This window comes from Neopsephotus bourkii, unplaced genomic scaffold (assembly GCF_033783945.1).
Source record: "Neopsephotus bourkii isolate Nb327-2 ecotype Australia unplaced genomic scaffold, CSIRO-AGI_Nbou_v1 NB_518, whole genome shotgun sequence".
Taxonomy (NCBI): Eukaryota; Metazoa; Chordata; class Aves; order Psittaciformes; family Psittacidae; genus Neopsephotus; species Neopsephotus bourkii.
Genome location: NW_026901019.1, coordinates 1,648,688 through 1,660,983, shown reverse-complemented (window position 1 = coordinate 1,660,983; position 12,296 = coordinate 1,648,688). Strand labels below are relative to the sequence as shown.

At 51.4% G+C, this 12,296-nt stretch overlaps 1 protein-coding gene across 1 annotated transcript in view; it reads right to left on the bottom strand.

Annotated features, from left to right (window-relative positions):
- The window catches only part of GALNT14 (polypeptide N-acetylgalactosaminyltransferase 14), a 93,506-nt gene extending 82,378 nt beyond the window's left edge, over positions 1–11,128 (bottom strand). The window contains exon 1 of the mRNA XM_061350523.1: positions 10,753–11,128. Within this exon, the coding sequence (XP_061206507.1) occupies positions 10,753–10,884 (132 nt within the window). The 5' untranslated portion in view covers positions 10,885–11,128. The remainder of the gene's footprint in view (positions 1–10,752) is intronic.
- Positions 11,129–12,296: the final 1,168 nt, after the last annotated feature.

The window sequence follows — 12,296 nt, the reverse complement described above, 5'->3', positions numbered from 1 at the left end:
ATGCATTTTCCTCCTGCTCCACAGATGCAGGCAGAACTTCTGCTGGCAAAGACCAAATTGGAGCTGCCTTTCGTTCATTGATCCTGCCTCCAGAAGGGAAGGTGTTCGCATCTCTCCAAGCCCTGCGGTGCTTCAAGTGAAGAACAGCATATGGATGAAGCTCCTCAGCATTCAAGTGCCTGCTGGAGCTCACTCTCACTTTGCAAGGTAGACTGTGTTTATATTTTACATTAGATTTTGGAAACACCATGTTTCCCAAGCACACAGATGCATCCAGGAGGTCCCTGTTGAGGAGACACATTCATATCTGTGCACAGTAACGTGTCACCATCCAACATAATGCTTTACTCATCATAGAATCAACTAGGCTGGAAAAGACCTTTAAGATCATAAAGTCCAGCTGTTACCCCAGCACGGCCAAGTGCATCACTAAACCATGTCACCAATTCTGGTTTTACCACTTGCAAATCTAATTTAAAATCTCAGGTATTTCACTCAAAAATGCCCCCGTGACTCCTATTTTGAGGCATCCTTCCTCTTCTAAGCTCTGGGGCTGGGACTGCAAATTGGGCAGATGATAGCCTCTCCAATGGGCTCATATAGTTCACTTTTCTGCCCCCAAAAAAATGCCACCAAACGAGGCAAAGTGAGAAGCCTTTGCAAAGCCCCATTTTGCACAAACACCTGATGCTGAAGTCTCAGCAGATATCAGGCTGTGCGCATCCTCAATCTTCTCACCATGTCTAGAACTGACCAAACCCTTCACACATCACCTCTGCAAGGGGAACATACTTCCATCCATATTTATCCAGGAGCTGTGCAAATACAATCATTACCGATGCAAAGCCCTTGGCTGCTCAAGCATTGAGCACTACAGGAAAGTCTACACGTGCACAACGTCCTCCATCCATGGGCTCTGGAGTCAGCAAGGAGAGGTAAGGAATGAAGCCAATAGCTGCTTCAAGAGGGAGCAAATGCCATGCAGCATGCTGGGTGGGTACCCCTGTACATCACCACATCAGCAAGAATTTAAACTGTACCCATTTTGAGGGACTAAACTGAAGTGGTGATGGGTACAGCAGCACACTCCAAGATCTGTGTCCTGGTGTTTAAACACCCAGAACAGTATTTTTGGGGGTAGTTAATGTTATGGTAAAAAATGTCAAAACTGAAAGAAAAAAAAGGAAAATTGGTTTTCCTCCTTGTTTCCTGAAATTTCAACCCCACAGTAGAAACACTACCAACGGCTTCCTGATGAGACATGTGCCATCACACCACCACAGTAATCTGGCCGGCCATCCATCCACCCATCCATCCCTCCCTTGCTCCATTCCATGGTAGTGTGGCAGGGAGAGCTGGTGCTGACCGGCTCTAGGCAACATTTGTTGTCTTCTTCACCCCAAACCCCAGCTCCTCATGCACCATGGCCATCAGACCACTGGAGCACCATGGGGATTAGCACCCATGCCCAAGGGATGCACGGTGGTTGGTCTTTTCTGTTCTCTAGAGACCTGACCACGGATCTCCCTGTGGGATGGGAAGGCTCCTGCAATACCACAAGGAGCACATCATATGCAGCCTACATGCCGTACACAGTTTAACTCTGAGCATTATATGGATATTCATCCGTTTTGATCCCAGTGGCAGGAGCAGATGGCTGGTTAACACGTTTGAGTCGCTCTCTCTCCAAATGACACCATATTATCATGCCAGGAAAATGCAATGGGCATCATAAACGCCACAGCTCTTTCACACTCCCTCCCCATCTAGCTCTGTGGTTGCCAAATGGCAGGACCGTGAGACACAACAGCTTCCCTCCCATCTCCTAAACACCAGCTCCACAAGCCCCGGTATGACTTCCCACTGGAATAACCCCCTACCTTCTTCAACCAGACCCCAAGTTTCATATTTTGGATGGGAGAGGCTGAAGTGCAAAGGGGCTGCATCCCAAACATCCTCTGAGGCAGATCCCAGGATATTATTCCATCCTGAAAGACCCTGAACCAACCCATTGGGTAGAGCAGATTGCTCTCACTCAGAGGAAAAAAAAAAAAGGCTTTTAATAAATCAATGAAAACCAACGTTTCATAAAAAGAACTGACCTAAGCCATTAAAAATGAGCCTGCTCGCACCTGAAACTCCTCCTTCCCATCTTTTCTCTATCTTTCACAAACCAAGCCACTGAAATCTCAATGCATAAGAAAGGAATGAAACCAACCTCTCTCAGCCCGGTGGGACTGCAACCAAGGTCCTCACCACTGAACATATTCTTGTCTTATTTGCAAGCCGTGTACCTCCATAATGTGTTATGAGGTGTGCTTGTAACCAGCGGATGCCGACAGTGGTCCTTGAAGGGGAAATGGTGTGTGTCTAAATGCAAGCAAAGCTATTTAGAATGCCAGGACAAAGCAGCCTTGCTCTCCTTGCTTGGGCCAAATTACATCCTTTGGACTTATTCCTTCAGTGGCTTCAAAATAAAGAGAATAATCTGTCTCAATTTCCTTGGCTCTGAGAATAATGTTTAGAGAATAGGAGGTGATTTCATAGCTCGTTTGGTTTTGCACCGCACGAACCCTGCTCTCCTCGTATCGCTTTCCAATCAGTTTTATTGTTGGCACTTTCAGCAGAAAACCAAGGAGGGAAAGGCTAAAACCCTCAGTCACACTTGAGACGGAGGGGAGAGAAATGAAATTAAAGAAAGAAAAAGAAGAAAAATAATAATCCATCTTTCCCTTGTCTTTCAGCCCGATCGGAAAATGAACCTGTTTTGCTTCTGAATCAATTCTCTTCTGGCACTGCACTTCCTGCAGTCCCTTCCGAGACAAGACGCAATCATTAGCTCACTTGCTCCTCCAAATAATAACACAAAGCCAGAGCTCGAGCTGTTTTGCAGTAAATCATCACTGATTTGTGCCTATATGGGGCAAGGTAGGGTTTGGCAGGGGACACAAGCCCCCCCCTCCAGCCCCACCAGTGCCACCACCAAGGCCTCTGCATCCCTTCTGGCTGAGGACAGTGTCCAACGCAGTGTGTGCTCCCATGGAGAAGTGAAACCAGTACATTGTCACTTCACCTCACTCCCTCCCTCCCTCAGGGCTGCAGTAAGGGTTAATTAAGGCTCATAAGGAGCTTCCAAACAGCAGGATTGAAGGCAAACTATTAGCACTACTAATGCCGCCCCCACAATCAAAGTGGTGAACTCCAGCTGAACCTCTCACCACTGATCATTTTACTTAAGGCACATGTTAAGGATGAGGAATCACCCTCATCCTCCTCTTCCTCCCAGCATCCTTGTGCCACAGGCGCCCCAGGATAACCAACATCCATCCCACAGCAGGTAACTTCCAAGGTACCCTGTAGGCTGATACAGCCAAACCTATGGCTGCCCTCCCGATCACAGCAGTGGCTATATGGGAAAGCCCTTATCTAGGCAGCCCAACTTCCCCTGCTCCTATGGAAATACACAGGAAGAGCAGAGCAATACTGATGTAGACAAGCAGAAGATGGGGCCCAAGATCTCCTCTTTGGCTCACTCTTCCCGTAACGCTGACTCCTGCTGAGATTTTGGAACCAGAAAGGGGAAAGAGGGTGGGAAATCAATTTAATTGCAGCTTAGTAAGCAACTGTGCTTAAGTGTAGCTGGCAAAATCTGAACAATTCACTGCGAGAGAAAGGAGGGGGGAAATGGCTTTTTCATTGCATGGGAAAGTGGATTGGGAGCAAACCCGCCCCCCCCTTCCCCATATCATCTGCTCCTCACCCCTTCCTTCTTTAAACAGGAGGAAGCCAGCAAGAAACACACAGCTAACGCCAGCAATCTCCCACTCACACTACTCCAATTAATAGTCAATCCGCTGCACCCTTTGTCGTTAGGCTACACATAATTACCCCTTCACGCGAACGTCTTTCTTAAACAGATTCTACTTTTGCTTTCTCTGCAGATACACTCGCTGTAATTGGTTTTATTGCACCAAATGCTGGGCTGCCCTCACAGAAGAGAACAGTTATAACTGCGTCTCTCTCTCTCCCAGCTGCAGGAGGTTGCTTTTGCGTTCCCACAGCTTCTCCCAAGCTTGCTTTTCCCACTGGCAAAGAGCCTTGAGCACAGGCAAACACACCCCGAAGTAACAAACCCGCATCCCATGGGCTGCACACATTGGACGCACACATCCACTGACCCAGCCCTTGGCTTACAGCACCTCTGTTCAAACCCAGGGACAGTGGCACCACACCTGGACTTATATGGGATTATAGGACAGCTCTATTTGCAAGGCTGCCTCTACCAATGCTGCTCTTTCAGTGCCAGTGCTCATCCAGCTCGCACCTCCTAAACCACAGCAGTTCAGCAGCCCTGGCCTTTGCGCCTTCAACCGACCTCTCAGCATCAGAAGGAAAAGTAGAACTCCAGTTTCACTGTCATAAGCTGCTCCACAGACCTACACAGTGTTCCTGTTCATAGGTCTTACCCTGCAGCCATCCCGTGTGCCAAGCACCCCTGCCCATGGGGAGGCAGGGATCATGCTGCAGAGCCACAGTCTCAGTGGAGCAAGAGGAAGTAAACCCAGGCAAGACAGGCCCAGGGTCATGAGCCCATTAAAGTAACTCAGGGTGATGTACTCTTATCAAAGAAAGGAGAAAACTGCCTGGGTTTTCTGAGTAAATAATCCACTTCTGTACATATCTGAAGTAACGAAAAGATAAACAGGAAAAAAGACATCTTCCCTGAGAGTTAACATCTTTTGCAAGTGTGGAGACACTTATACATGCTGTGTGTATTACACCTTGGTATCCAGACACAGAGCTGGTTTTGGAGACCTCCCAGCTCCAAAGCAGGACTTCCCTTGTCAAGCCAACTCTAAGGGTCACCAAGGGCTCAGGGCCACAAGCCAGAGCTGAGCACTCCTACAAGCCCAGCTACAGGCATAAGGGCTCCCCTGTCACCAACCAAGGGGACACTGTGACACCACACCAGCAGGCAGGGGATGCTGCAGCCCAGAGCGATCCCACCGGCAGTGCACAAGGATCTTGACAGGAGAAGTGGATTACAAGAGAGACCACAACACTCCTGAGCCCAGCTCATCCCAGGACCATCACCACCTCTGACATCCCTTTGGTCCCACAGCAGCAGGACTCTTCCAGCTCTTTCTGTCCTTCCAGAGCACAATGAAAAGTATTTGTCTTCTAGTGCTCAACACCTCTTGTCAATGAGACACACACCAGATGCACAGAAATTTACTCAACACCTTACCTGCAAAGCAGCAGAATCCCTGCATCCTCTCCCTCCTTCCGTGATAACTTCTTTAAAGCACCAAGCCAGGAAAAGCACCTGGGCATCCCAATGCTCACCTTTTTGCAAAGCAAACGGGTCCTGTTCAATCAACATTTATGCCCCCATCAGTCACAGCTGCAACACAGAGCTCCATCAGAATGTAACAGGAGCAAAACCCGTTCATTGTAATTACCAGTGGAAAATTAACTGGGTTTTCATTGACTGTTTATGGTGTCACAGGTATCTCAGAGAGCACCTTGATGTGTAGTGGGCAGATCAATCAAACCAGGTGTACAAGGCAGTAAGCTCACCATTTGGCCACTGCTGGTTTAGCAGGAACATTATTGGGTGCTGACTTCGGCAGGGCTTCTCACTTCGCTTCTGCTCCAAGATGACACAGGTATCAATGGCTGTGCTGGGAAAAACCCTTCCCAAGCCCACCAGAAGGCAGCAAGCACTTGAGAAGTGGCAGACCTGTCCCATCTGGTCCCACAGAGAAGCATGGCTTGGCCATGGTTTTCTATTTCCACACCCATCACTAAATACACCAGCAGGAGAGAGCAATTGGGTTCCACCCCATTTCCTGCACCAGCAAAGCTTCGGACATCCTAGAAAGCCTGGGTTAGCACCTAGAGATTTCAGGATGGGCTTTCACCAGCAAAGCATGACAGAAGTTTCCTCTTCTCTCCCACCCTGGACCTACCCAAGCCCTCAGCCAACACGAGCCTTCCCAGCATCAAACATTCTGCCTTTTTGTTCCTGACAGCTTCGCCACTTCACTCCCTTAATTGTCAAGATATGAATTTGTGCAGGATACACAGTTATTTTAATCTGTTAAGTGGCTCTGCTGCTATAAAACTGTCAGGAATTTAATATCTGGAGACTGTCAGCTGAGCTCCAGGTGCCGAGGCTTTCTAGCTGGCGATGATGCAGAAGGAAGCGCAGGCTGGTGCGAGGCACACAAGTGCAAAGCTGGCAAGCGTCCCTCTGCATCAAGGTCCGATCCTGCAGGATGCTGAGCACCTCAGAGCACTCTGAGCAGGCAGTAAGGATGCTGAGCCTCCCGTCATCTCTCAGGAGCCATCCCCAGCTGCATTTGCACACACTTGGAAAGGGGTTGTTGCACTGTAAACACTCGTATGAACCAAGCTTATCAGGTCACTTCTTTCAATAAAAGGAACCTTTCCTCTGTAGCTTTTCTCCTGCAGTGCAGCCCACGATGGCCCCACTTTCCCTCCAGAGGCTGTCAGCTGTGTTTTAGCCATTCACGGAAATGAAGAGAAACAAAAACCCCAAACCCAATGTAAAACATCTTCCCACTCCTCCTGCACACACTGCTCATCCCAGGTACCAGAGCCCAGACCCCCCGCCAGCCCCTCACTGCTCCCCCACTTGGGTCTGACATGGATTCACCAGGGGAAGGAGAGGAGATGACCAAGGGGCTGTCACCTACTCCAGCACAAGCCAGGGGAGCTGGCACACAAGCGAAGCATCGCGGCAGAGGCAGCCACACGTACTCCTCACAAATCAGTTTGGGAATTTGCTTGTAATTAATCCTGTGTATCAGTTCCCCTCATTATTTCTTAATGTAATTAAGTTATTAATTTAGATGTCCCGTTCCCCACTCTTTCCCAAAGCAAAGCAAAGGGCTGCATCAGAGGGAGGCAGGGGAGAAGCCGGGTAGCATTGTGATACCATAAACCCGGATTACCGGAGCACATACCAAGCCCTAGTGCTGCCTCCCTGTGTGACTTCAGGTGGGTCACTGGCAGCCTGATTTTCCAAGAGGGTTGAGAGATTCCAGTTCCCCTGGAGTTAAGGAGAGCCCAAGGGTACAAAGTTCAGTTAACCTCCCTGGGTCCCAGTTTATCCAGCCGGAACACTGTAGGCAGGGAGACAGCCTGGAAATAATTAAAGCTTGCAAAGTATCTCAAAACCCTCCACCAAAAGGCAGGGAGAGCAGCAGGCATGGATGAGCCCTAGCTGATCCATAACCCCGACCAGCCCCATGGACCTTACACCCTCATCCATCAGACCCAACTCTGCTGCAGGCTGAGCCCATGGCTGCTAACCAGGCACCGAGCCAGCCACGAGAGCAACGCACCCTGGCAGAGGCACACACGCTGCTACAGCTCCTCTTCTCTGCCAATTTATAGGACTTTATAAAGGGCAGGGAAAGGGCAAGGGCAGGTTTTGCTCCTGCTCTAACAGGGCTTGATCTGCCCTTTGGAAAAGGGAAAATAAAGACAGCCAAACTCCAAGTGACAGCAACAATAACAGCACTGGGCGGACTGGGGAAGCTGTCCCAGGACCAGCTTCATAGAGCTAAACAGAGTGATGATTTGCTTCCATACTCTACCAGCCCTGCAAGGTTACTACACCCCATGCCACCCACACACCCTAAGATTCAGCCTCCACCTGCTCCGGCTGCCCTGGCACATACGGCAGCAGCGGGGATGGGGAGGAGGAGGAGGGAAAGGGAATGACAGGGATTGAGGAGAGCAAGGGCTGGCAAGAAAGGGGTTCCTCCAAGCCTGCCAGCCACCGCACAATGGTGAGAGATGCACAGATATGGGATTAGAGGGGAAAACAGGATAAAAAGGGGACGGGGGTGAAGCCAGTTTGATTACAGTAGACAGCTGCGCCTGCCTCGTGGGCAAGAGCAGCTTGGGAGAGCTCAGCTACTGCTGTCGGACCTGTCCCAGACACCCGCCTCTGCCAGGGCACAACAGACCAAGCCACACCATGCTTCAGGGGTAGGCAGGACTCAGAGACCGTGGTGGACCCCTCACACCAAGGACCTACTCTTCAGAGACCTCGTTAACCCCAACCCAGGGCTTTCCAGCTATAGGAGAAAGCATCCCAAACCTTACTTTGGGAAGCTGAGCACCGGACCTGGCACAGGGTTTGGGATAAAGGGAGAGGAAGGCACAGACCATAATAACAGTGGTGGATGGGCAACCCCTCTGCACAGCCAAGGGCGGCAGCCCTGTGAGCAGCAGCTCTGCTGCCTGCCCTTGGCAAGCCATCAACACGAGCTCGGGCACCGCTGCTTTCCAGCATCAGACACGTGCATGAGCCCTGCCAGGACACAGCGTGGGCAGGAGGAGGCATTACCAGCTGGAGCCTAACTAGGAGGGTCTAAAGGTTAAATCCACACGAGGGGTGATATATGGTACGCATATGGCTGCAGAAATAAAGCTTGACAGAGAGAAGGCAGAAAGGAGGAGGGGGAGGTAGAAGCAAACACATCAGAAAACACTGCCAGGAAAGGTGATGTGGATTTGTTCCATTTCATCACCATTGCTGCATTACAAAGTTTGCACCGCTGTTAGAAACCTACTGCTTCCACTTGTTTCTCAAGGAACCTGGGAGGACAAACTCTAACTGCTTGAGTTTTCACCACTGGCAGCCAGGCTTCTCTCCAGACTGCAGCATCCCAGCCTCTGGTACCCACAGCAGCTCTGCACCCATCATCCAGAGGGGTTAACTGAAGTGACACCACCTTTGCACGCTCACAACCAGATTATAATGCACAGACTGGTTTGGGTTGGAATGGACCTTAAAACTCATCCAGTTCCAACCCCCTGCCACAGGCAGGGACACCTTCCACTAGAGCAGGTTGCTCCAAGCCCCGTCCAGCCTGGCCTTAACTCACACTGCTCAAAAGTAATTTCCAAAGCCAAAAAATGTAATGCATTAAAAAGAAGAAGAAAAAAAAGACTCTGCACTCTATAGATCTCCAGGGGACACAACTGTTTTGATGGAAAATTCAGAGGAAATGAAGGAGAGGTGATTTTTGCAGTCAAATTGCTGGAGTTATGGCAACTTGGCATTTGCAGCTTCGAAACTTGGGGGCCGGAGCCTGCATGATGGGAGAAGTTTGCTTTGCCAGCTGTGGGAGCCCAGCCTGGACCCAAACAGATGAGCCTCGCATAGGAGGGGGGAGTTTAAATGGGCAGCAATTCAGCTGCAGCTGACGCGAAGGGAGAAGCAAAGTTCACTTGAAGGAGAGCACAGGAGCTCTCATCAAACAGGGCAGGTCTTCTCCTGCCATTTTTAAGCGCACAGTTCTGGCAGAAACCTACTAACACCGAAGCATCATTATGGTTAAGAAAGCACTTGTTTAACAACTCCATTTCCAGTGAGTTACTGCCTCCCCCTGCTTAAATAAATAAATAAATAAATGCACCTATAATTATTTATTTTGGGGCCTGAAATTGCATAGATTCATTCCCCTTTGCTAGGATTGAAAGGTTTCTGAAAGCCTGAGAAACACCTCCTCCATCATTTTTAGTTAAGAAACATGGAAAACCAATAATTCCTCAGGATGAAAAAATCAAAGCAAGCTTTATGAGCTCTGACTTCCCCCCCCCCCCCCCAAGCATTAATTCAGTTGCAGAGGTGACACATATATGAGGCTCTCCAAAGACCTGCCCAGCACATACTGTTGCCTTATGTCACAGGCCAAAGGCTCAGCTGTGTGTCACTGGTGCAAAAAAGGGCTGAGGGCTCACAGTCTTCCTCTGCCACAGTAACAGTGAATCACAGAATCGTTAGGGCTGGAAGGGAACTCTGGAGATCATCTAACCCTTAATGTCAGCTGATTTCACAACCTGGGCTTTAACCCCGATTAATATTCAAGATTTACAGCTGTATAACTAAGAGCAGCATCTAACCCGTGTCCTCAGGAAAGTTAACCCTCAGCTAAGCTTGTTAGGAGAGAACACGGGACCTTGCTCCAGAGAAGCTGTTCGCAGCTCCCCTGCTTTTCGCAGCGGCTGGGCAACAAAACTCCTCCGTTTCACTCCGTGTCGAGTGGGATGCTCTTTACATCTCCCCTGTGCTGGTACTCCCTGGACTCGAACATGACACACAAACGACGCGATGGCAAATGCACCCTTTCTTCCACACAGGCTGAGACTCACAGGGCAGCACTCCTCCTGCCCTGCAGCTCTGTCACGGGCCACCCCAACGTTCTCCATCTGCTCCCCTCTCCGGGACAGGATTGTTGGAGCCCTTCTTGTGAAGGGGGGGGCTCGGAAGCACTGCGTGACCCACGGGGGAAAGCAGTCGCCGGTCCCCTATGGGGGACATAAAACAGGAGCCGGTCTCCCGCCTCCAGGGACCCAAGGCCCGAAGCGAGGGATGCTCAGAGTTGGCGGCGGGGCAGAGGACCGGTCCCCGAGGGTCGGGGAGCCCCGAAGGCTGCGGCCCCCACTGAACAGGGGCGGGGGGGGTGGGAAAGGGGAGCGGATGGGGCTGTCCCTTGTAGAGGCTGTGCGGAGGAGAGGACACCGCGACCGGGAGGGGGTAAGGAAAGGGCCCGACCCCCCTGGGCACAGAGCGGGTGCAAAACTTTAAGGGTAGCGCGATGGGGTGGGGGGGTCCCGAAAACCGCCGGGAACTTCTTCCCCGGGCAGCTGCGGCGTGCCCTGCCCGCCGGCTGCATCCCAACGGGATGGCCCCGGCCCCTTCCTTACCTCCGGCGTGCGCTCCTCGGCTCCCGCCGCCTCCAACTTCCTCCTCGCCCCGAAGAAGAAGAGGAGGAGGGCGGCGAGCCAGAGCACCCCCAGCAGAGACAGCGCCAGCCGCCGCGTCGGCCGCCTCATCATCGTGGGGAGCGGGGGGAAAAGTCCGGTTGAGAAGGGGGATGAAGGGCGGTGGGAGCCTCCCGGCAGCGGGGCTAAGCGAGGAGCGGGGTCTCGCCTGCCCGCCTCGGAGCCGGCGATGCGAGTCCCGGGCTGTGCATGCTCTGCAGGGGAGGGGAGGAGGAAGAGGAGGAGGAGAAGGAGGCGCCGGGAGGAGGGGGGCTGGAGCCGCTCGCCGAAGGTAGGTGCTGCGCGCAGGGAGCCGGGCCGGGCCGGCCGCTCTCCCTCCCGGCGGAAGGTGCGGGGCCGCGCCGCTGCCCTGCCTGCGGGAAGCAGCCTCTTGGGGACACGGAGCGCTCCGGCGTGCGGGGGGATAACCGCGGACACCCGTCTCTTGACCCCCTTTCACAGTGCCTGGGTCCAGGCCACTTCTCCCCCGCGCCTCTGCGAAGTCGGTGCCGGTCCCCGTCCCCAGCCCCATCCCGGGGCAAGGGCAGGCCAGCGCTCAACAACACACAGAGGAGGCTTAGACATGATGGGAAGATTAATTTATCCAATTGAAGCAGCAGGGGGAATTCAGGTAGGTGGAATTTAATTACTGGATTTGGAAGAGAAGATGTGAGCCTCCGGAGCTGTCAAGAGCACTTAAAAAATAAAATCATAATCATCATGCTGTTTTGGTATGCTGGCAGCAGCTCGCTGCCGGGCTGTGGTCCTGCGGGAACAGCCCTCAGCCATCATCCCTGTCCTGCGGGGTGATCCCTGCTGGCTCCGCACACAGCCCCGTGGCAGCCAAAGTGGGAATTACAGAGGAGAGGGAAATAAAACCAAGAGCGAGACTCCAGCAAAGAGCTGCCTCACCGAGCTCTCCCTGCTCACCTGCCTCACTCACTGCTTTGCCAATCCTGCCACTGACAACTATTGCACGAGCTGAGCAACCCCTTGCAGAAGACATTAGAGGATAAATTAAGTATTGGAGCAGATGTGAGTCATTCATGTTAGTACAAAAAGTATAGAACAAACCCCATAAAAACAGGAATCCATGCATAAAGTAACATATGGAATGAAACGGAGAGAAGATGTCAAATGCTGGGAAGTCCGATGCACATGTTGTAAACAACCTCTCCTATGCATTTCCCACACACTCCTCCTGGTTTTATTATTTCCTGCAGTTGTTTTCTGTCACTTGCTAATTTATCATTTGCCATCTTCATCCTCTGTCCTCCTCTGATTTATTTCCAGGGCTCAGTAAGCCCTTCTCCCCTAACATAATCCATGCCTCTCAGGCCCAACATTCACACAAAGATGCCCAGATAAAAATTTCATTAGCATCCACAAAAAGGGGCATTTCTTTTTGTTTTAAGGGCATCTGACTCTGAAATGCCTTTACCAGAATGATGAATTCCAGGTCCAGCGAGCAGGCTTAGGCTGAACTT